The following is a 23993-nucleotide window of genomic DNA, read 5'->3' as shown; positions in this document are numbered from 1 at the left end:
ATTAGTAATTATTTTTAAAAAAATATAAAATTGCAAAAAAAAATAAGAGAATTTTAATTCGATCGAGAATGTTATCTATTGTATTGAGAGCATTAATTAGAGGAAGTAAACATATTTTTTATTGATGAAAAAATCCCGATAACTGCTGGGCTCGAACCTGCGTCCTTTAGATTCAAAGTCCTCGATGCTATCCAGTAGGCTGACATACACATGTGATCTTGAAAGTGTAAATATAATATTCATTATGATGTCAAAGAATAATTGATGAAGAAGTAAAAAATTTGTGCTACAATGATTGTCGTGATTTTTATATAATATTCTTTTGTACTTGTTTTGATTTTTAGCCTGTAAATGAAATATTTAAAGGGATGGGATAACTTTTTTTGGAATAAGGATATCCAGATAAGGTCCTGATCAGGAACTCGTCAGGTTGACTCGATGGCAAATAACTTTTTTTTAAATAGAGATATCCTGACGAGGTCCTGATCAGGAACTCGTCAGGTTGACCCGATGACAAATAACTTTTTTTTTAATAGAGATATCCTGGTGAGGTCCTGATCAGGAACTTGTCAGGTTGACCCGATGGCAAATAACTTTTTTTTTTTGAGATATCCTGACGAGGTCCTGACAAGTTTCTTGTTTGCCCTAATAAGGCAAACTCCTATCCGAAAATTCCCATAGAATCCACTCAAATGCGACAAAAACTGCATAGAATCTTACAGACTGTATTGGTTTCCATGCGGTTTTTGTCGCATTTGAGTGGATTCTATGGGAATTTTCGGATAGGGACCTTATATAAACCTGATAAGGTCCTTATGGTACTTTAGGCAAATCAGGAAGAAATTCTAGTCGGGATTGGTGCTGAGTCTCACAGACCGCACTACAGGAAACTTTGTTTAGTAAAATTGTTTACATTAGTTTTTATTAAAATAAAATCAGGTTTGCAATAAATGGACCAAAAACTATTCGGCGTAATAAATAAATAACTGAATGGTGTGTGTGTGAGTCTATGGTAAATTATTTCCTTGCCAGCAAATGTTTTAAAATAAAAGATGTAGTTATCAATATAAAAGAGGGTAAATTATAAAATAAAATATAAAAGATTATACAGAATATAAGATTTAAGTAAGTTCGCGTGTGTGCAAATTTGTGCGTGTGTGCAAATGTGTGCATGTGTGCAAATTTGTGCGTGTGTACAAATTAGTGCGTGTGTGCAAATTTGTGTGTGTGTGCAAATTTGTGCGTGTGTGCAAATGTGTGCGTGTGTGCAAATGTGTGCGTGCGTGTGTGTGCGAGTGCGCGTGTGTGCCTGAATATGTATGTGCGTATGTGGGTGCATATCAGCTGATCAATAATGTAATACGCGAATTTTTACTTCAATTTTATTGAGTGGAGTTATATTTTATTAACAATATTTTCAAAACTCCGCTCCGGAGTGAATTTCACTCCGGAGGGATTAAATTAATAAAAAATTATCTACTCCGCGAAAACTCCCCTGCGGAGTGAATTTCACTCCGGAGGGAGTGAATAATTAAAAATTCATTCACTCCGGATTTAATCCGCATTCACTCCGCGAATTTTTTACAGTGTGGGAACAAAAATGATATATAATTAGATATAATCATATATAATTATATAAAATTCTATATAATTTTATATAATTTTGTATAATTATTTATAAATATATATAATTATATAAATTCATATGTAGTAGGGTGATCCATAAAATAACAATTTTTTTTTTTTCTCAGAAACAGGTTCAAGAGTTTCATTTAGATAAAAAAAGACGCCTGTGAAAATTAGAGTTCTTAATATTAACATTAAGAGGTTCCTCATCGCATTTTTCTATTTTCCATAAGAATAACATGGAAAACATTTTTTTTACGTCTTCTGATTTTTATAAGTAGCTAACAATGCGTCATAGGAATGATTGGCAGACATATTTTTGTAAGTAATTGAATGCTCTACAAAAAATCTGGGCGTCGGTTAACCCTGCGGGCCAGCCCCATAACTTCCCGCTGTTTTTGTGAGTACATTTTCGAGCTCTTTAAGCTCGATAATACTCTTGTATGCCATTGTTTTAAAAAAAAACAATTTTCAGCATTTCTTTCTCCCACGATATCTCGCGAACGAATTAACCGATTTTGATGGTCGAGGTGGCAATAGACGCGTTTCATTAAATTCTAGAGCTGATTAGATTTTTAAATCGAATGATTTAATTTTTTTGTAGATATCCGAAAAAAAACGGTTTTCACTATTTTTTTAATCAACGATATCTCGTGAACGAATTGACCTATTAAGACAATTGAGGCAGCAATCGACGTGCTTTATCAAGCTCTAATGCTGATCAAATTTTGAAATTGATTTATCGAGTCGTTTTTGAGAAATTTCAAAAAAACCAAAAAAAAAAATTTTTTTGATTTCTTTTGTCAACGGTTTCTCTTGAACGAATGAACCAATTTTGATGGTTGGGGTGGCATTCGACGCGGCTTATAAAGTTTTAGAGCTGATTAATTTTTGGAATCAATCCATTGAGCAAATTAAAAGTTATCCAAATAAAACATTTTTGAATAAATTTTATTTTTGAAATATCTCTGAACGCACCCTACCGATTAAGTTCAAATTTTTACGGCTTCAAGATATTAATAAGCCGCGTCGAATGACACCTCAAAGATCAAAATCGGTTCATCCGTTCAAGAGTTATGAATATTTGCATACCTACATACGTACGTACGAACGTACACACATACACTCGGACATCATCATGAAATTAGTCAGGATAGCTTCCTAGAACCTCAAAACGTCAAAATCTGATAGAATTTCGGTTTTTGCAAGTCGGACCGAAACCAATAACTACCCGAATTTTTGAAAATTTTCAATTCTCTTAGCGGGGAGTTAAAAAAGTTTCTTATCATTTTTCGAAATCTATTAGTTCAAAAGTTATTTAAGGTTGAAGTCGAACTCATATTAAATTTTGAGATTTTTTTTACTTTTCCGGCGAAACTATCAGACCTATTACAAAATATTGTGGGACCTTTTTTGTAGACAATGTTATCCCCTATAAGTTATACCGAATAAAGTTTTTTCGAATTCCGCATTGTTTTCTAATTATTTTCATGTTAATGTCAAGCTCTTAAAATCAATGAGAAGACTATTTTTTTTATGAGCATGACATTAAAATAAAAATAACTAGAAAACAATGCGGAATTCGAAAAAACTTTATTCGGTATAACTTATAGGGGATAACATTGTCTACAAAAAAGGTCTCATGATATTTTGTAATAGGTCTGACAGTTTCGCCGGAAAAGTAAAAAGATCTCAAAATTTGATATGAATTCGACTTCAACCTTAAATAACTTTTGAACTAATAGATTTATCAAAAAATGATAAGAAACTTTTTTTGTAGAGCATTCAATTACTTACAAAAATATGCCTGCCAATCATTCCTATGACGCATTGTTAGCTACTTAAAAAAATCAGAAGACGTAAAAAAAATGTTTTCCATGTTATTCTTATGGAAAATAGAAAAGTGCGATGAGGAACCTCTTAATGTTAATATTAAGAACTCTAATTTTCACAGGCGTCTTTTTTTATCTAAATGAATCTTTTGAACTTGTTTCCGAGAAAAAAAAATTGCTATTTTTTGGATCACCCTAAAATATAGTCTTATATAACTACATTGGTCACAAAAATTAAAGGATAGAAAAAAAATTCGAAATTTATGGGTGATTTTCAACATGCTGTAACTCGGTGAAAAATAGTCGTAGAAAAAAAATGCAAAAAAACAAATTGTAGCCTCAAATTTCTAGTTTTCAGATCTGGATTTCGAATTTTTATCATGCACGGTTCCGGAGTAATCGTAAGAAAACCGACGAAAAAAAATCGTCTGCCAACAAGTCTATTAGCTTCAATAAATTTTTTTGGATAATCTGACCTCATGATTCGATTAGGAAATTGTATGCCCTTAAATTTTTTGGCCTCGAAAAGTCTCCACGACGATTTGTCGCCGAGTTATCATTGATCAAAGCAAAAAAGTCCATTTTGGCTTTGATAATCAATAACTCCGGACTTATTGGTCGTACAGAGAATAGAAGTCGGGTTTTGAAAACTAGAAAATATTTTCTATAAGGCAAAATTAGTGGCTTATGATGGAAAAAATTTTTTTTAAAGAGATAATGTTTATTAAAAAACAGGTAAAAATTCGCATATTTAAGGATATTCGGAAATCTTGGTATAACTTTGGATATAACGGATGAACAAAGGATGCCCTCGTTTCTTTTTTTAACCTCAAAGTGTCCTGCAAAAATCCTGAAAATTTCAAAGCGCTGCGATTTTCCTTTCTTAGTGTCCCGAAGCTTTAAATTTATCGATTTTGCCAAAAATCACCATAATTGGTAGTTTCTCGGTTTTTTATCATTTTTTCGATTTCAAACTGTTTTTTTCACTGATAATTTTAATTTCTTCGGTCAAAGAGAGTGATTATCGAAAAAAATTTAAAAAATTGTTTTTTTCAGAAATTTTTTTTTTCAAAATTTTTTCTTTCTTTATATCCGCAAAATTTGTTTTTAGTTCATGAAATTTTGACACCTGTCGCACCTGAGTAGGAAAGAGAATTTACCGGTAAAATAAATATCTTACTTATTTTACCAATTTTCAGCAGATTATTTACCCGATAAATAACCAAAGTAGTTAATTTTGTTCCGTAAGTGCCGTTGATGTGCGATTGAAGATGTGTACAATGTAGACTGAAAATTATTAGCAATTATCTATTATCATTCAATATTATTGAGTTAATAAATAATTAGTTAAAAATGATAAAAGTGAAACATTGATCAAGGTTATTCGCGGATCTTGTCAAATGCAGCTTTAGTATTACAACACGACCTTCTGTAGAGTTCTGTCATAACAAAGTTGGTTGAACAGAAGAATTCGAGATTCATCGACCCAGGTTCGAATCTGCGGCATGCAATTTATTATTTTTTTTATTTTACTGAAGTTAGCCGACGTTATTGATTTTTTTAAATTTGCTTTCAATAATTAAATTAGAGCCAAAAACATTTTTTTTAAATTGCACTTAAAGTTTATCAAGTTTTTTAGAAATAAAATTTATTTTTTTGTAATAATTTTTTTAATAAATAAAAATTCAGTACGCCATATTGCTTTTAAACCTTAGTATACTAAACTATATACACATTCGACGCAAGTGGATATTTATCATTTAAATTAATATTTTACCGGTTAAATAGCCAAATAACCGGATATTTGTCCACTCGAATCACTACACCTGAGTGTAGCCGGGGCCACCACGACCGCGCTTAGCTAGCTCCCATTTCATGGTTGGTAAGTACAACAGACTCACCGAGGAAATTTTAGGCTTTCCTAAAATATGTTTGGTCTGCCGCGCACTGGCTCTTAGACTATTACGTACACACACACACATACACTCGGACATCCTTTTGGAAATAGTTAGGATGGCTTCCTAGGACTCCAAAACTTCGAGATCTGTTGAAAACTTGGGTTTCGAAAATCGGATCGAAACCAATAACTTCCCTTTTTTTTGAAAATTTTCAATTTTCTTAGCGGGAAGTTAAAAATATTTCTATTAAGTAAATATTCTTTAAATGAAAATACAATATTTAAAATATTATAAAGCTTAGATTTTTAATGTAACCAGGTCCAAAAATCTACAAGATACTGGCAAATAATTTCTTCATGTAAATTTATTGCTTAACATTAAATAAAATTTGACTCTAATATGGATTAATAAAATTAATTATCATATTTATAACGAACGTTTTTTCAATTTGGTTTAGACAATTTCTTTAAAGCTTTTGATTTGATGAGAGACTACAAGCTATCAGTGTAGTTTACATTTTATTTTGCTACTGAAACAAAATTTTGTAATTGATTAAGCCGAGCATGCGAGTATGTGAAGATATTTATTATGATTCATAATTCATGCCAAAGTTGTCAAGATTCTGAAAATAAACAAAATGATGATATTTCATATTAATGATTTAATACCTTAGAAATTTAATTATGATTGATAATGAGAGCTAGTGTTAATCAAGAATAATACAGTAATTATATCTATCTATGGACTTTAAAAAATTCAATGTATTCATAATTTAAATTAACCAACTCACAAAAATATTGATTTAATAAAATTCTAAAATTATACAGATGAATTCGGAAAATCAGTAAGTCAGTATTAGCTCAATTAAATCATATATGAATATTGTATTGACACGTCAAGTTTATCTCTACGATTTTTTGAATTTTTTTTTTACGTCTTGTCAAAATTAACCTAAACGGTACAATGTTTAATGCATACTTAGTGCAAAACACGACCGTGTATCTTGATATACATTTTGATATATAATTTTGAATACATTTCTGACCAATATGCGATATGATTTTTTCCCTCAACTTCGAACTCGAGACGAGACAAGACGAGAATCTAAATTCAAAAAATGACACGAGATGAGGCGAGACGAGAACACAAATCCAAAAAACGAGACGAGACGAGAACATTTTTCCTCTCCCGACAATAGTACTACAACATCATAATTTTTGCGATTGAGTGTTAATACACGGAAAAAACAGTTCTGTAAAAGTTACAGAAAAAAATCTGTAAAATTTATTGATGACATTATTTGTAAAATTTACAGATAAAATATGTTATTTTGACAAATTCATAAATGTTATTTTTATAGAAAACATAATGCAATATTAGCAGATGATATTCTGCAAAAATTACATATTTTTTCTGTAGAATATACAATATTACTTTATGCAATATTTACTTATAGTTTATGTAAAATCTACATGAGTACACTGTAAAAAATCCGGAGTGAATCTGGAGTGAATTCGGATTGAAATTAAATCCGAATTCACTCCGCATTCACTCCGCCACTCGGAGTTCCGGAGTTTTGTGTGCGAGTCCGTGTTTGCGTGCATGTGTGTGTTTAGGTGTGTGCAGGTATGCGTGTGCGTGTGCAAATGTGTGAGTGTGTGCGTGTGTGAAAATGTGTGCAAATATGTGCGTGTGTACAAATGTGTGGGTGTGTGTGTGCAAATGTGTGCGTGTGTGCAAATGCGTGCAAACGTACACACACATGCACACATTTGCACACACGCACACATTTGCACACACGCACACATTTGCACACGCGCATACATTTGCACACACGCACACATTTGCCCACACGCACACACCCACACAAACACCTGCACACACCTCAACACACACATGCACGCAAACACACACTCGCACACAAAACTCCGGATTTTTCACAGTGTATTTGCATAACTTGCTCTGTATTTTTTACATAAATACTTCTGTGAATTTCACAACTTCACTATGTAACTTTTACAGCCTCACAATGTAAAAATTACATTTTTGGTTCTGTAAAAATTACATAATTTAATTGACAGACAAACATCTGTAAATTTTACAGACTTTTCTGTAACTTTTACAGAACTGTTTTTTCCGTGTACTTACGGAATACTCGTAGCTATCCCAGATATTTCTGCTTTTGAATCTAGTAAAAAGTATAAACATCATTTTCAAGCATCGATAAAATTTTTCTAATCTATCTTGATCGATGGAAAAAAGTATAATAATAATATTAAATTTCAATTTATTCTACATTAAAAATTTTTATCGCCCATTTGTGTCTTTTTTTTTCTATAGTATGTTTATAATTCTAGGCTGATATTAAACAAAGTTCAAGATGATTAAAATATGGTACTTCTTAATTTGTAATTTGATTCATACAATTTAATGATTTATTGTTACTTCTTAATGTGTACTAAATTGTTATCATAATAATTAACATCATTAATTTCTTATATCGTGCATATGTTGACTGGTGTACTTCTATATCACGAATAGTCATGGGCTTAGTTGTTAACGTATGCAGTATGTAGGTCAAGAGACGATTAAATTGAATCGACACGATGCGAGTTAATATGATAGAAAGAAAACACGTTGGTCTATCTAATATCTAACATTAGTACACACATTTATTAGTCACTTTTCTACACTAAATATCACATTATCTGGCTTAAAATAAGTTGTTAGCAGTGAGTGTACATTGTTCCATAAGTATTTTGTATAAAAATATATAAATTGTCAAGCTGTTGACCCTATCTCTCCGATCATGTGTGAGACTCTGAACGCATGGAATAGTGCCGGTACTCCGCTTATTCTTTTTGTACATACAACAGCCTTCTGGCTCTTATCATTGTGATTACACAACATCCATTTGTGTCGTGTAGTTCATTCAAAGTTGATTTAGTAATCGAGACAGAAAACACTAACATCGTATATACTCTAGTAATTGTAATACCTAACAATCAAGCAATATAGTCAATAATAATAAATAACGAAAAACAATGAAAGTCTACTCATTCACTTCTTGTAGTGATCGATTTAAGCACGTGGTCAGCTAAAAAGTTTGTGATTTCAGAGTTAGTCGTGTCTGTCAGTGTTTTGCCTGAGACAGTTGTAGGCGTCGTCGTAACCGCAGCATTGGTAGGTGTCCGCGATGGATGGCGCGGATCCTAGTATAGCTGTTATTATCACCAGAGCGCGTGCGTAATTCAAGACGTGTGCAAGGTAGATAAACAGCGGCGACGGCGCAGCAGAAGTATCGCTACCATCAACAACGACGGCGGGGACGACATCGACGACGAAGCTAGGCTATAGCGAAGGCCGAAGATCGCCGAGCGCACGGTGCTACGTGGAGTCTCAGGCTGGTCTAGCTAACACAGTGTTCTAAAAGTATTTACCCCACACGAATCACAAACGTAAAGTACAACGGAAAACCGTCGTAATCCGTGATATCGGAGCACTGGGGGCTCCATAGTAACGAACCTGATACAGAAGTACCAAAAGAGTAGTAGTACCGTAAACAAAAATACTACGGAGAAGGGGCCTATCTCATCAAAATACGTGGACGTGATATTGCGACGAGTTGAGTAAGAATGAGAGGCAATATCTATTTTGTGATTGAACACTAACAATTATTCTTTTTTCTAAATTAAGTGTGCTCGCGAAAGGCTTTTAACGTATGAGGCTCACGGGGTGGATTAGGGGTAGTAATTGGTGGTAGTGGTGCTGAAATAGTTTTGTCATACTCGGTCAAATGGACGTCAGTATCAGATTTTTAGAATGTCTTATGTTTTTTGATCGTAATATTACATAAAATGTGGTGCGCACGAGGTTGAGCCGCAGAAGTGTTCTTACATCGGTATTAGTTGTGCAAGTGCATCGACAGAGTAGGAAGTGTCGTAGGTATAGTAGTAGATTGATTGTGTTGGGTCGGCAGGTCTTATTCCGTGTGCGATTGATTCAACGTTGACTCAGTTTAGCAGGGGATCTGTGCAAAAATCGTTGAATTTACTAAAGGTGGAGTACGTAAAAAAATCCGACGTGAGAATAGTGTTTCACGGTTGTAAAATAATGTATTATTTATAATTTGATAGAGTGATAGTAAAAATAACGTTGAAAATTGTTTTAATACGTCAAGAGAAAAAAAAAAAAATAAAACGCCATGTACCGGAGTGTCGGAGTTTATTGCTTCGAATTATTTCGAAGCATATCTTGTGTGGTGTAACATCTATTTAAAAGTGTTTGGCATTCGTGTAAGTGCAATTTTTAAGAGGAAGAACGACGAAAAAGAAGGGAATTAAAAAAAAGGACCAGGAGTTTTCCAGGTTAACGTGCGTGTCTAGATGAGCGTACGATCGATTGGGAGCTCGTATGCTCATAGTTGAGGACACAGACGACGCCCGGGTTTCGCTTCTCAAAAAAACTAAATTATATTTGAACTACAAAAATTTAGTAACTGAAGTTAACTTAACTGAGCGAAGAGATCGTTAAGACTTAATAAAATCTTAATAAAGTTGAATTGCAAGTATATGGGGGATTTTGGGGGTGCAAGTCTTTTCTCGAGTACCCCTGCAACTGGGTGCAGACAAACGAGCACGTCGTCAACGGTATCGCTGCTAAGCAACCAAGTAGGAACTATGCAAGACGATCTTTTAATTGAAAAACAGAGCAGCGCTAAAACAGCGCCTCTTTCACCAGGGCTGGATCCACCCGGTGATAAGTCTAAGGATGTGTCTGAGGCTGAGAGCATCGCTATTGCTCCATCTACACCGTCATCTATGGACAAAGATATTACTTCATGTGGTACAACCTCAAATCTCCAAGGATTCACAGATCCAGTTAGAGTACCTAGTTTATGGGCGAATACATCTGAAGACACAGGAATTCATGCATTACCAGTTAATGGTTCGATCGCAACGTTCCAAAACTTTCCAGCTGGTGGACCTGGTTTATTTGCAGGCTCAGGATCACGTCGTGCTATTACCGCAAGTCACAATTTTCCTCAGCATGGCAATGCAAGCTCTGCTGTGGCAAATAGGCATAGTCTCCAAGTTGGTAATCAACAACAGCAGCAGACTCAACAGCAAGCTCAACAAACTAGTCAACAGCCACCTACCTCACATCCAGGAGTTTACCTTCACGGTAAAGGATACGCCGCATGGTCAGGTGGCCCTCAAGGACCTCAACAATGGGGTGGAGGACCACAAGCTACAGCTAGCTCAGCGCTGTCACCCTGGAGCCGAGGAAGATCAGTACCAAATCTCCCACCACTGCATTCATCACTACATGCTGCAGCAGCGGTAGCTGCGGCTGCTGGTTTACAAGGCAGAAAACCAAGTCCAACGTTTCCTGGGCATCCAGGACCCAATCAAGTTCACCCGACAAATATCAGTCCTGTTAAATTCCGTCGTAGCACATCTTATCCTGGTAAAGGTAATCTTTATCCTCCTCAACCAGCGCCAACATTTGAAGTTACAACTGCTGAAGAACGAGATTTACTTCAATTACCGTTTCAGCAGGTGAGTTTTACGAAGAAGATTTTTAAGTTTAAACACTTCGATATTATTTATAATATGTTTCAAATTTTCTCACTATAAGTTCATAAGCGCTATGTTATGTAACTACACTTTAAAGTACGTATTTAATTTTAGAGTTGTCATTAGTCGAGTTTTTTTACCATTACGCGATTTTCTAGTTATGTGATGTTCTTACACCATTATCTAAACATTTGTGCTTATTAATAACTTTGAACTCTTTTTTTTTAATTAACTTATTTTTTCTGGGAAAGCTCATATATACCAGAACCTATACAATTGAGAGAACTCAAAACTATGCGCTTAAAAAATTCCAAACAATTCTTTGTTATATTTATGTAGCAGATAATTTTCAGAAAATAGAGTGTGAAATAAATTTTTTTTTTTACCTAAAAATATATTATTGTACGTTCATTTGTCGTCGAATTGTGACCTAATTTCTTCAACAAGCTCTCTTCTCGGTCGGTGTGTCTAGCAAAAGTAAGATCAGCTATTTTAACCGCAGAACAAAAATAAGTGGTGCATACCATTCGAATGAAATAGCGAGAATCCGTTTAAATCATTTTTGTTTCTTATATTTTTATCTTAAGATTTTTAACTTCCCGCTATGAAAATTGAAAATTTTAAAAAAAGGGAAGTTATTGGTTTCGTTCCGATTTTCGAAAATCGAGTTTTCATCAGATCTCAACGTTTTGAGGTCCTAGAAAGCTATTTTGACCATTTTTAGATGGACATCCGTGCGTGTGTGTGTGTGTGTATATAAACTTTTTTTGTTCGATGATACCTTTGAAACAAATCAACCAATTTGAGCGTTCTTGACGGCAATCGAACTTAGAACTGATTAGACTTTGAAGCCAATCGGTCGAGTTGTTTATGAGTTATACGAAACATAAATATGAAAAAAAAAATTTTTTTTGTTTGAGTTTTTTTTCTTATAACTTATAAACCATTTATCCGATTTGTCTCGAATGTATTCAGTTTTAAGTCTTGAATGAGCTCTTTCGATTGCTGTCGAGTACGCTCGAATCGGTTGATTCATTCCAAAAATATCATCGGACGAAAATTTTTTTGTTTAGTGAAATGTATGTTTTTTCGGTCTAACAGTTTTCGGTCAAAAATTTACAAGTAATAACGTTTTCGAGCTCACACAGTTGAAAAATTTGTGTTAAATTTAACATAAATCACATGTCCACTTAATTTTTTGTGTTAATTTAACACATTATACTTGTGTCAAACAATAATACAAGTTTAAAACTAGTAGATATCAGATCATACATTCAACTTTAGTTAAATTTACACTTGATGGTGTCAAATAATTGACACAAAATATTGAACCATTGAATTTTTATACACAAGAACACGAAATTTTCAACTGTGCAGCAAGCTCGAAAACAGCTGGAAGTTTTGGGATTGTCTCGAAGGGTCAACCGCTTTTCAAATTTTTTTTTGGTTTGACATTTTCTTTGTGAATTTTTCTTGTGTCGTAAAAACGTTTTTAAACACATTTTATTTCAACAGTGGACTAGATGTGAATATTGACTATCTCTTAAAGGGTCTTTGTCGATGCATGAAAAACAAAAAGGATAAAAAAAAAGAAATTATAGCGTGTTCGGAAGTAGCACATACTGGTATCGTCAAATAATCAACCATTATCTTATCAACTCATATCTTTTCTAAGTAACCATCATATCAATTTTTTTTCAATTCAAACGAAATTTTGTCGAGATGCTTTATTTTTTTCAACTTCCCGCTAAGAAAATGGGAAATTTAAAATAAAAAGAAGGACGTTATTGGTTTCGGTCTGATTTTTGAAAACCAAACTTGAGCAGGTGTCGACGTTTTAGGGTCCTTTTAAGGAAGCTTTTTCGAATATTCTTAAGACGATTCCAAGTGCCTGTATATGTGTAGGTGTGTATGTACGTCGGTACATTATGTAAACATTCTATAACTTTTGAACGGACTCATTGATTTCGATCTTTAACACGGCATTCGGAGCAGTTTATTAAAACTTTGATTCTGTGAAAAATTCGAACTCAATCGATTTAATTCATTTCGAGTTATTCCAAACATAAAATTTTAAAAAATATGTTCGTCCTGAATTACTTTTAACTTACTTCGTGGATCGATTTCAAAGTCTAATCAGCTTTGAAACTTTAAAACCGCGTCAAATCGCGCATTAACTATCAAAATCGGAAAATTGGTGCAGGAAATATCGTAAACGATAAAATTTCAAACACGTGTTTTCTTTTAATAATATCAGAATCACAAAACTTATTCATTACAAAATTTTATCAATGTGAGAGCCTGAAAAATTAAGTAAAATGTCTTATTGTTCATCAAAATCGAAGAATTTTAAATATAACAGTTAGCTTAATTTTTACCAAATATCTCATAATATATTTTGCTGAATGTCTTAAAATTATACCATCTTTTCATTTTTATGGTATCTTTCGATCACCGCATACCTGGGAAAAAATGATCAGACCTGATCAGACATGAACAGGCATGAGTCTTCAGGCCTGATCAGACATGAAAAATGACCATGCCTGACCAGACATGTTCAGGTCTGATCAGGTATGTTCATGTCTGTTCATGCCCATCCGGGTAAAAAAATTATATATAAAAAATGGCCCTATATAATTATATCTAATTATGTATAACTATATTCAATTATACATGTATATAATTATTGCTATAAAAATAAAAAAAATAAAAAATTCGGGCGTGTGCAGGATTTGAACAGTGGACCTTGCGCCCGAAAGTGTAACTCGCTACCCACTGACCTAAGAGATTTAGTTGACAAGTAAGTTTCGTATGAACTTCAAGTAATAAAAATCTTATACGTGATAGATTCTTGGTCAACAAAATTTTAGATCTATGAGCAGACATGAACAGCCATGAACAGACATGAACATATATGACCAGGCATGAACAGGCATGGGCAGGTATGATCAGGCCTGAGCGTATTTAACGCTTCAGACATGAACAGGCATGAACAGACATGACCAGGCATGGACAGGTATGATCAGGCATGAGCGTATTTAATGCTTCAGACATGACCAGGCATGAACAGGCATGGACAGGTATGAACAGGCATGATCAGACCTGACTATTTAACGCTTCAGACGAACAGGCATGAACAGGCATGGACAGGTATGATCAGGCCTGATCATGTCTAATTTCAGGCCTAATCATACATGAACAGGCATGATCAGGTCTAATTTCAGGCCTGATCATACATGAATAGGCATGGTCAGGTCTGATCATTTTTTCCCGGGTAACTTATGTTAATTGGTTTGTCAGTTTAAAAAATATTGCCAATAAAAAATTTGATAAAAGGCCGTTTTTTACATTTTTCTGGGATATTTAATATTCTAATGACATGGTTAGATTAAAAATTAATTTAACTTTCTATCTAAATAACTTCCATTGACTTCTATCCAAATCCATTCTTGAGTTCTTAAATTTTCGTAGTTTAAAGAGTTCAAGAATCTCGGGAACATTGAGAAGCTTTAGGGATGGCCCGCAGGGTTAGCCATTTTCCAATTTTTTTTTTTTTTTGTACATTCGATTTTTTTTTTTATGTAATGAGTGATTGACAAAATAAATAAAACTCAGAAAAATAGAATTTTCTCATAAACAGCATTGAATTTGTGTGTTCCTATAGACATTTTTATTTACTGTATTAAGCGCGAGAAAAATGTATATTGACTAATCAATTGATAACGGAGTATAAATGCAAATACTAAATGGAACAATCGTGTGACAATTTTTTTTTTTGCAAAATTTAGACCGAAACAAATTATATACCACATGGAAATAGCAATATGTATCAAAGTTAATCGGTATAATAGTTATTTACGCTATTTACTTTGAGTGTATCAGCGCATATATAATTCTGCACAATTGGCAATTGTCGAAACATAGTCGTGGCTGATAAGTTTAACATAAAATTTTTTAGTTGAGTACAGTTTTCTGCACCAAATAAGTTTTTTCTATGGTTATAATAATACACTGTAAAAAATAACTGGGGTAAATCCAAGCGGTGTAGGTGTTAAAATTTGCGGTGTTAAATTTAAAAACCAAAAGCGGTGTGAAAATAACGCCACCGCCGGTGTAAATATTCTTTACCGGTGTTAAATAAAATTTCCCGGTATTAAAATATTTTACTTTGGGAATATTTTTACTTACTCGATCACTACAGTTAAACAGTGTATGTACACGGAAAAAAAATTCACGGATTTTTTACGATTTAACTATCGTAATTTTCATTATATAGTATTGTAACGCTGGACTATAAGTTTTCAATAATAATTTTTACAATAGACTATCGTAATTTTTATTTTATAATTTATACTACTACCAGAAAGAAAAAATCAGATACTATAGAGTAAATTATACAAGTTGTGTTAACATAAATTCTAATACAACTATCGTAAAATGAATGAGTCGGTAATGTAGAATTTCTTTAAATATAAAATAATAATTAGAAGTCAATGGAGTAAAATATATTTTCTTAAAAAAGTAGAACTTATAATTAATAAAAAAGAAAAATTTATCATTTGGAATTTTTTTTTTTTTTTTAACAGTTAAATTGAGAAGGAAAATACAATCTCGAAATAAAAATAAAACATGTTGAAGTAGTAATAATAAAACATTTATTTAATATTTTTTCAAACATATTTTTTTGGTATATATAAAATTTATGAATCAATAACTCATTTATTTGTATTCAAAATACGCACATGTAGAAAATTAAAAAAACCATAGGTGCAATTTTTTCGAATACTTTTTTTCTATAATTTATCATTTTTAAAAAAATCCAAAAATTATTAGGCGTCTGCTAACTTCAGTATCATAAAGAAATGTTGAATGTCCATAATTTGAGGTTATTGAAATGTTTTACCTCTCGCAAAGCCGGGTAAAATTATTCATTGTCGACAAATGAAGATTATCCTGTAACAAAATTAGGAGAATTGAATTTATTAGAAAAAATAAATTTTCATTCATTTAGAATCATTTATCCTATGACCACAAAATACTACTAAATTGTTTATAAAAATAAACTTCTTGTCCAGATAAATGATTTTAAAACGAACGATATACATGATACTGAAGTTAGCAGATATCTAATAATTTTTGGATTTTTTTTTAGACGATAAATAATTAAAAAAAAAATATTTAAAAAAATTGCACCCATAGTTTTTTAAATTTTCTACATGTGTATTTTTTTAGTTTTTTTTTTTTTGTAATTTCTTTGGTGAAAAAAAAAATCCGAAAATTACTAATTATCTGCCAACTTCAGGATCATACGATATACCCACAGAATATTAAGTTTAATAAAAATTGAATAATAATAATTATACTTACACCACCAAATTATTATATTCCACAATCTATGTAGGTTTGTAATGACGAAAGTACAGTTTTTATTTTAAATTTCTTATTTACAATTGTCCGAAAAACGTCATGAATAATAACCTCTATTTCTGCACTACACTGTGGATAAAGATGAACTGATTTATAAATATATATAGTTGAACCACAAATAATACAGACAAAGTAGATGTCATCATTTGTATTTATATATATATATACACTCATACAAGCATCACATCATGGTTTGTGACAACACTTGTCTTTCAAACGTAAACGCTTCAGATGGCATATACTATACCATTTCAGAAAATTTACAATCCAACTATCGTAATTTTTGTAGCTTGTATTGTAAAAACATAGAGGCAGCACTGTAAATTAAAAGGAAGAATAAAAGAATAAATAGTATAATTAAATCTTATTTTTTATTCTTTTACTATTTACGATAGTAACATTGTAATATTTCTTATTGAATTGATTACAATAAACTCTTAATGAAATTACGATAGTGAATAGTAAAAAATCTTTTAAAAACTGTAAATTTTCGTATCATATATTTGAATGTTACAGATAATAAAAGTATAGTCCAGGATTACGATAGTAATATTGGAATTTTTCGTCGAATTTTTTTTCCGTGTATGTATGTGTGTAGGTGTGTGTGTGTGTGTGTGTGTGTGTGTGTGTGTGTGTGTGTGTGTGTGTATACGCGTGTGTGTGCGCTGGTGTGTTTCAGTGTGTGTTTGAGGGCGGGTGTGTGCGCTCGTGTGTTTGTGCGGGTGTGCATGTGTGTGTGTGTGTGTGTGTGTAAACGCGTGTGTGCGCTGGTGTGTTTCAGTGTGTGTTTGAGGGCGGGTGTGTGCGTTTGTGTTCGAGTGTGTGTGTGCGCTCGTGTGTTTGTGCGGGTGTGCATGTGTGTGTGTGAAGATATTTTTTGCGTTTTATAAGCTTTCCAAAGTTAACACTCTGAGGGGGCGCAGTTTACCCCGCTTTTATACCGGTATTTTAACACCGTCGAATTACGCCTCCTACATCGGTGTTATTTCATTTTAACACCGCGCGGAGTTAAAATGAGTCCATTTTTAACACCACTCTCTTTCCAGTGTAAGAGTAAACATTTCGATATTTATTTTATAAAATTGCAGACTTCAAAAATATAGGACTATTCCAACAGAAAAAGTAAAGTATTGATCTTTGAAGCTGGTCCAAGAATAGTTTAGAACGAAAATAGGTTGATGTTGCAGTCGAGTGCATTCTGCAGTGCGGCTAATGTCGCCTGAGCTTCAATAAAATCATATATTGTTTTTCAATATGGTCTAACCGTTATAATTGCATGGATATATATATTAGGGTGCTTCATTTCGGAGCCAGATTTTTTTTTCAAGTGCATGTGGAAAAAACCATAGTTCAACACAAAAAAAACTTTACGCGCATGAAAAAAAATTCTATGTCGATTACAGACCTAACTCATTGAAAAATTCGATTTTCCCATTTAAATAACATGGGAAAATTTTTAACTTCCCGCTAAGAAAATCGACGATTTTTGAAAAATTCGGGAAGTTATTGTTTTCACCCCGATTTTCAAAAATCGAGTTTTCATCAGATGTCGACGTTTTGAGGTCCTAGGAAGCTATTCTGACTATTTTCAGAATGATGTCCGAGTGTATGTATGTATGTATGTATGTATGTATGTATGTATGTATGTATGTATGTGTGTAGGTGTGTGTGTGTGTGTGTAAACTCTTTGTAACTTTTTAACTAATGAACCGATTTAGATGGCTAAGGTGGCAATCGCAAGAGCTTATTGGCCGTCAACTTTTCTGAAAATTTCAGATCATTTAATCAAGTAGACTCGAAAATATTGGCGAATTACGAAAAAAAAAATTTTTTTTTTTAGTTTTTTATTGATTTCTCAGAAACGAGTTGAATGATCAACTTCAAAATCTAATCAGCTTTAGAACTTGATAAAACGCGTCGATCGCCGCCTTACCCATACAGGAGCTGCCAGAGTTGAACAACGGGCCCCTACTTGGCCCAGAACTGGGGAACCTAGCTTTGGCACACCTATATTGGCTCAGGACTGGGTAACTTAGCCTTGGCCATCCAATGGCAAGCCAGACTTGGGCCAAGACTGGGTAACCTAGCCTTGGCCGTTACAATGATTACCCGGGCTCGGGCCAAGACTGGGTAACCTAGTCTTGGCTATCCAATGGCAAGCCAGACTTGGGCCAAGACTGGGTAACCTAGCCTTGGCCGTTACAATAATTACCCGGGCTTGAGCCAAGACTGGATAACCTAGCCTTGGCCGTCCAATGGCAACCCAGACTTGGGCCGAGGTAGGATTACCCAAGTTTGGATATACCTATGGTTTATATAAGTAGATCATATAAATGTACCAGTTCAACGTTAGTCCAGTAGCTACCGTTCGGACCCAGTAATCAGAAGGACGGCAGTTCGCGCCCAGATTCCAGCAGAATTTCCACCGAGATTTTTTCACATCATTTATCTCCTTTAGATCATTAAAACGTTAATGATCATGAATTCTACGAGGTTAATAATAATAAATTTTTTTTAATTAAATTTATTCGTTTCCTGGAAGCCTGGGCCAGGTCTGGCAACCAGGCTTGGCCCGAGATTATCATTCCAGGCTGAGCCAAGACTGGCTTACAAGCCTGGCCTAAGGTTCTATAAAGTTAGGCCAAGTCTGGGCCAAGCCTGGGCCCGTGGTACTTACCTCTCTGGGTAATCATCTCAATCGGTTAATTTGATCGAGAGATATCGTTGGAGAAAGAAATGGTGAAAAACGAGTTTTTTCAAATATCTTCAAAACGGCAAAACGGATCGATTCCAAAATCGATTCCATTATATCAGCTCTAGAATTCGAGAAAACGCGCCGATTGCCACCTCAAACGTCAAAATCGGTTCATTGGTTCAAAAGATATCGGCGCTGAAAAGTTAAAAAAATAACATAAAACGTTATTTTTTCCGGATAAATCAAAATATAATGTACTAAATGTGTCTGAAATCATACCAACTCTTTCTCTTTATAGTCTCTTCCGATCATCAGATAATGTCATATAACTTGTTCCTTAGTTTTAAACATATTGTCAGCAAAAAATTGAAAAACCCAGTCTTTGATGTTTTTCTCGGATATCCCATATATTATTGCTCTGACCTAAGTCAAAACTCATTCAAATCTTGATTTTGATCACTGACATTGATTTCTGTCTCGATACATTTATTTCATTGAACATAATCGAGAATAGAAATTTGAAAACCGCTTCTTCATTAATAATGTTCGATTCTTAACTTGTCAAACTTTAGCAAAACGCGTAACTTGGTAGAGCTTGAAAAGCTCATAAAAAAATAATCCCAGGTAATTGCATTTTCGAGCTCGAAGAGCTCGAAAATATATTCACAGTAATGTTTTCAAGCTCCATGAGCTCGAAAACAGCGGGAAGTTCTGGGGCTGGCCCGCAGGGTCAACCGACGCCCAGATTTTTTTTTTTAGCTTTAAGTATTTTTAACCTCATTAACAAAATGATAGATCAAAGAGACTAAAACATATTTTTGTAGGAAATTGAACGTTCTACAAAAAAGGTCTCTTATCATTTTTCGATAAATCCATCTGTTTCAAAGTTATTAAAGCTCGAAGTAAAGTTGGAGATCGTTTTACTTTTCCGGTGAAACTATTAGACTTATCACAAAATGTTATGGCATCTTGTTTGTTGCCAATTTTACATTCTATAAATTATTATCAGTAAAGATTTTTCAAATTCCCCATTGTTTTCTAGTTATTATCATTTTAATTTCAAGCTCTGAAAAAAGTGGTTTTGATCGATTTCAAGAGCTCGACATTGAAATGAAAATAACTAGAAAACAATGCGGAATTTGAAAAATCTTTACTGGTAATAATTTGTAGAGAGTAAAATTGGCAACAAAAAAGATCCCATAACATTTTGTGATAAGTCTGATAGTTTCACCGGAAAAGTAAAGCGATCTCCAACTTTACTTCGAGTTTCAATAACTTTGAAACAGATGGATTTATCGAAAAATGATAAGAGACCTTTTTTGTAGAGCATTTAATTTCCTACAAAAATATGTATTAGTCTCTTTGATCTATTGATTTGTTAACGAGGTTAAAAATACTTGGAGTTAAAAAAAAAAATTTTACCATGTTATTTAAATGGGAAAATCGAATTTTTCTATGAGCTAGGTCTGTAATCGACATAGAATTTTTTTTCATGCGCGTAAAGTTTTTTTTGTGTTGAACTATGGTTTTTTCCACATGCACTTGAAAAAAAAATCTGGCTCCGAAATGAAGCACCCTAATATATATTTATATATATATATATATATATATATATGCATATTAAAAAACTTTTTTTTCTTGACTATTTTTTTTTTCGCTTCCATCCCGAAATTTTGTTGGAAATACCTCCAAAAAAATTCCCTGATAGTTTGAGCCCTTAATATCAATATTAAGTACTTTCCCAGAGCAGGTGAAGATTTCCCATTTGAAATACACGTAAACTTGGGTTTTTATTTTTTAAACTTCTATAACTCCGCGGGATTTTATGATATCATCTCGCCCAAAATCGCGATTTTCTCAGAATTGAATGCTCTACAAAAGTGCCCAGTGTTGCGAAGTCGTAACTCATACAGGTGGGGTAGTATGGACCGCTAAACCGAACTTTTTCATAGAATTCTTGTTTTTTCTCTCATCATCTCATAAACAACAAGACCTACAGAAAAAATGTAAATAACAATTTTATAGGAAATTTAATTTTCTACAAAAAAGGTCATTGGCACTAAATCACTAAGATTGATTTTTTCTGAGATATTAATTATTGAAGTTTACGTAGCATTGAATTCCCATAAAATGTCGAATCAAATCTTAGAAAATATTGATTTTTTATTTGACTAATATTTCAGAAAATATCGATCTGAGTGATTCGGTGCTGAAAACCTTTTTTGTAGAGAATCGAATTTCCTATAAAATTATCAGTCACATTTTTTCTGTAGGTCTTGTTGTTGAGAGAAACAACAAGAATCCTATGAAAAAATTCAGTTTAGCGATCCGTACTACCCCACCCGTATGAGTTACGACTTCACCACAACGGGCGCTTTTGTAGAGCATTTAATTCTGAGAAAATCCCGACTTTAGGCGAGATGATATCATAAAATGCCGCAGAGTTATAAAAGCTTAAAAAAAAAAAACCCAAGTTTACGTGTATTTTAAATAGGAAATCTTCGCCTGCTCTGGGAAATTACTTAATATTAATATTAAGGCCTCAAACTCTCAGGGCATTTTTTTGGGGGTTTTTCCAACAAAATTTCGGGATGGGAGCGAAAAAAAATTGTCGCAAAAAAAAAAGCACTCTAACATATATGTATGTATATATATTAGGGTGGTCCGTTTGGAACGACAATTTTTTTTTTTTTCGCTCCCACTGAAAAATATTGTTGTAGACATTGAAAAAAAAAATTCTCTGAAAGTTTTAGCTCTTAATTTTAATTCTAAGTACTTTACATTGGATTTTGAAATTTTCCCATTTAAAATACATGGGAAAGTTGAGACTTTTTTTTTAATTCTCTATAACTCAGCCGCATTTTAAGTTATCGGGTCGCCATTTGCGGCATTTTTTAGGTAATTTGATACTCTTCAAAAGTTTCCTTAACAGTTTTACTCTGACTTTAATTGTTTTTTCTGTATCGGTTCTGAAAATAATTTTTTTAATAATAATTTGGGTTTTTAGTTGATATTAACTAAATAACGAAATTTACAGAAAAAGTGCAGATAACGATTTTGTAGAAAATTTTATTCGCTACAAAAAAGGTCCTTTTAGTTAAGTGGCTCAAGTTCTTCGTTCACGTGATATCGGGATTTCAGTAATTTTGTAAATAAAATATTTGTCAAAAAATTCCACCAAATGCTATTTCATTTCAATTTTAAATCAGTAAATAATTTTCCTTTCATTAATTTAATCCGGTCATTAAAATCAAAAGGGGTCAAATTGATGAACTTCGGAAAAATTTTTGACAAATATTTTATTTACACAATTACTAAAATCCCTTTATCACGTGAACGAAGAACTTGAACCACTTAACTAAAAGGACCTTTTTTGTAGCGAATACAATTTCCTAAAAAATCGTTATCTGCACTTTTTCTTCAAATTTCGTTATTTAGTTAATATCAACTAAAAACCCACATTATTATTAAAAAAATTATTTTCAGAACCGATACAGAAAAAACAATTAAAGTCAGAGTAAAACTATTAAGGAAACTTTTGAAGAGTATCAAATTACCTAAAAAATGCCGTAAACGGCGACCCGATAACTTAAAATGCGGCTGAGTTATAGAGAATTAAAAAAAAAATCCCAACTTTCCCATGTATTTTAAATGGGAAAATTTCAAAATCAAATGTAAAGTACTTAGAATTATAATTAAGAGCTAAAACTTTCAGAGAATTTTTTTTTCAATGTCTACAACAATATTTTTCAGTGGGAGCGAAAAAAAAAAAAAATAGTCGTTCCAAACGGACCACCCTAATATATATATATATATATATATATATATATATATATATATATATATATATATATATATTCATGCAATTTTAACGGTTAGACCATATTGAAAAACAATATATAATTTTATTGAAGCTCAGGCGACATTAACCGAAAAATTATGGCCGAACAAATATATAATATATACCGGTAAATGTATCATCAAAAATTTGTCATGTAATACGAAACGGTCTCCTATTACACTTGTTTCCATCTTTTCTTAATTTCACCCAAATGTCTTTGTTTGAGCATCGGAAGCTTTTTTAACTACTACCTCTCTCAATACAAAGATGATTGTTTCATACTTTTTATAGTAACATATGAATGTGTAATATGAACTTTTATATTTTATTCTTATACATGATATACTTCTTCGGCCATAATTTTATAAAAAAGTATTAAAATCTCGGATAAAACAGCGATTTTTAAAATATTGAGTTGTATAATTCGACTTATCTCAAAAACTACTAACTCTACGGTAATGGCTTACATATCTTTTTTTTGTCGGAAATCAAATTCATCACAAAATAAGTCTTGTACAATTTAGTTATGAAGTTATTGGTTTGCGAGTAAAATAAAAAAAAAAGGTGAAATTCGAGAAAACATTGGCTTTATGATTTTGTCCCGGTGAGCCCGCTTACAAAACATAGATTAGCAACAAGCACTTTTATAGAGGAAGGATTCCTCTGTAATTTCCACCTAATGGCCGATTAAATATCATGAAATGCTGCGAATACCTTGCTTAGAAAATCCGATAGATTCTTATAGCTGTATGTATAAGACCTCATACTTAACTGTAGCACTTCTCATAGAAGTCATTCATTCCCAGAAAGGAAAGTATCAGGCTTGAAATTAGAAATGGATATTACCAATGATACGAGTAAATCGATGGCTCAATTTTTTTTTATAAGATCGATTATTATAGGGGTTTGTGAGGGCGTAAGAAAATTAAATTTTCACGTTTTTTGACCAAGAAACCTACAGATTTGTAACTTCCCGGGAAAAAAATGATGAGACCTGATTAGACATGAAAAATGACCGAGCAACAAAATTTTAAATCTAATTTATTAATTATTAATTATTCATATATAGTTATATAGAATTATATATAAACTACA

General features: G+C 32.8%; 1 protein-coding gene across 1 annotated transcript in view; it reads left to right on the top strand.

Moving 5' to 3' along the window:
* The first annotated feature begins 8674 nt into the window (after positions 1-8674).
* The window catches only part of LOC130677087 (cytoplasmic polyadenylation element-binding protein 2), a 164613-nt gene continuing 149294 nt past the window's right edge, over positions 8675-23993 (top strand). The window contains exon 1 of the mRNA XM_057483676.1: positions 8675-10917. Coding sequence (XP_057339659.1) covers positions 9928-10917 — 990 coding nt within the window. The 5' untranslated portion in view covers positions 8675-9927. The remainder of the gene's footprint in view (positions 10918-23993) is intronic.

The sequence above is a fragment of the Microplitis mediator genome, chromosome 11 (assembly GCF_029852145.1).
Source record: "Microplitis mediator isolate UGA2020A chromosome 11, iyMicMedi2.1, whole genome shotgun sequence".
NCBI classification, from domain to species: domain Eukaryota; kingdom Metazoa; phylum Arthropoda; class Insecta; order Hymenoptera; family Braconidae; genus Microplitis; species Microplitis mediator.
Note: the sequence above shows the minus strand (reverse complement) of the source record. Positions and strands in the feature narration are given on the sequence as shown.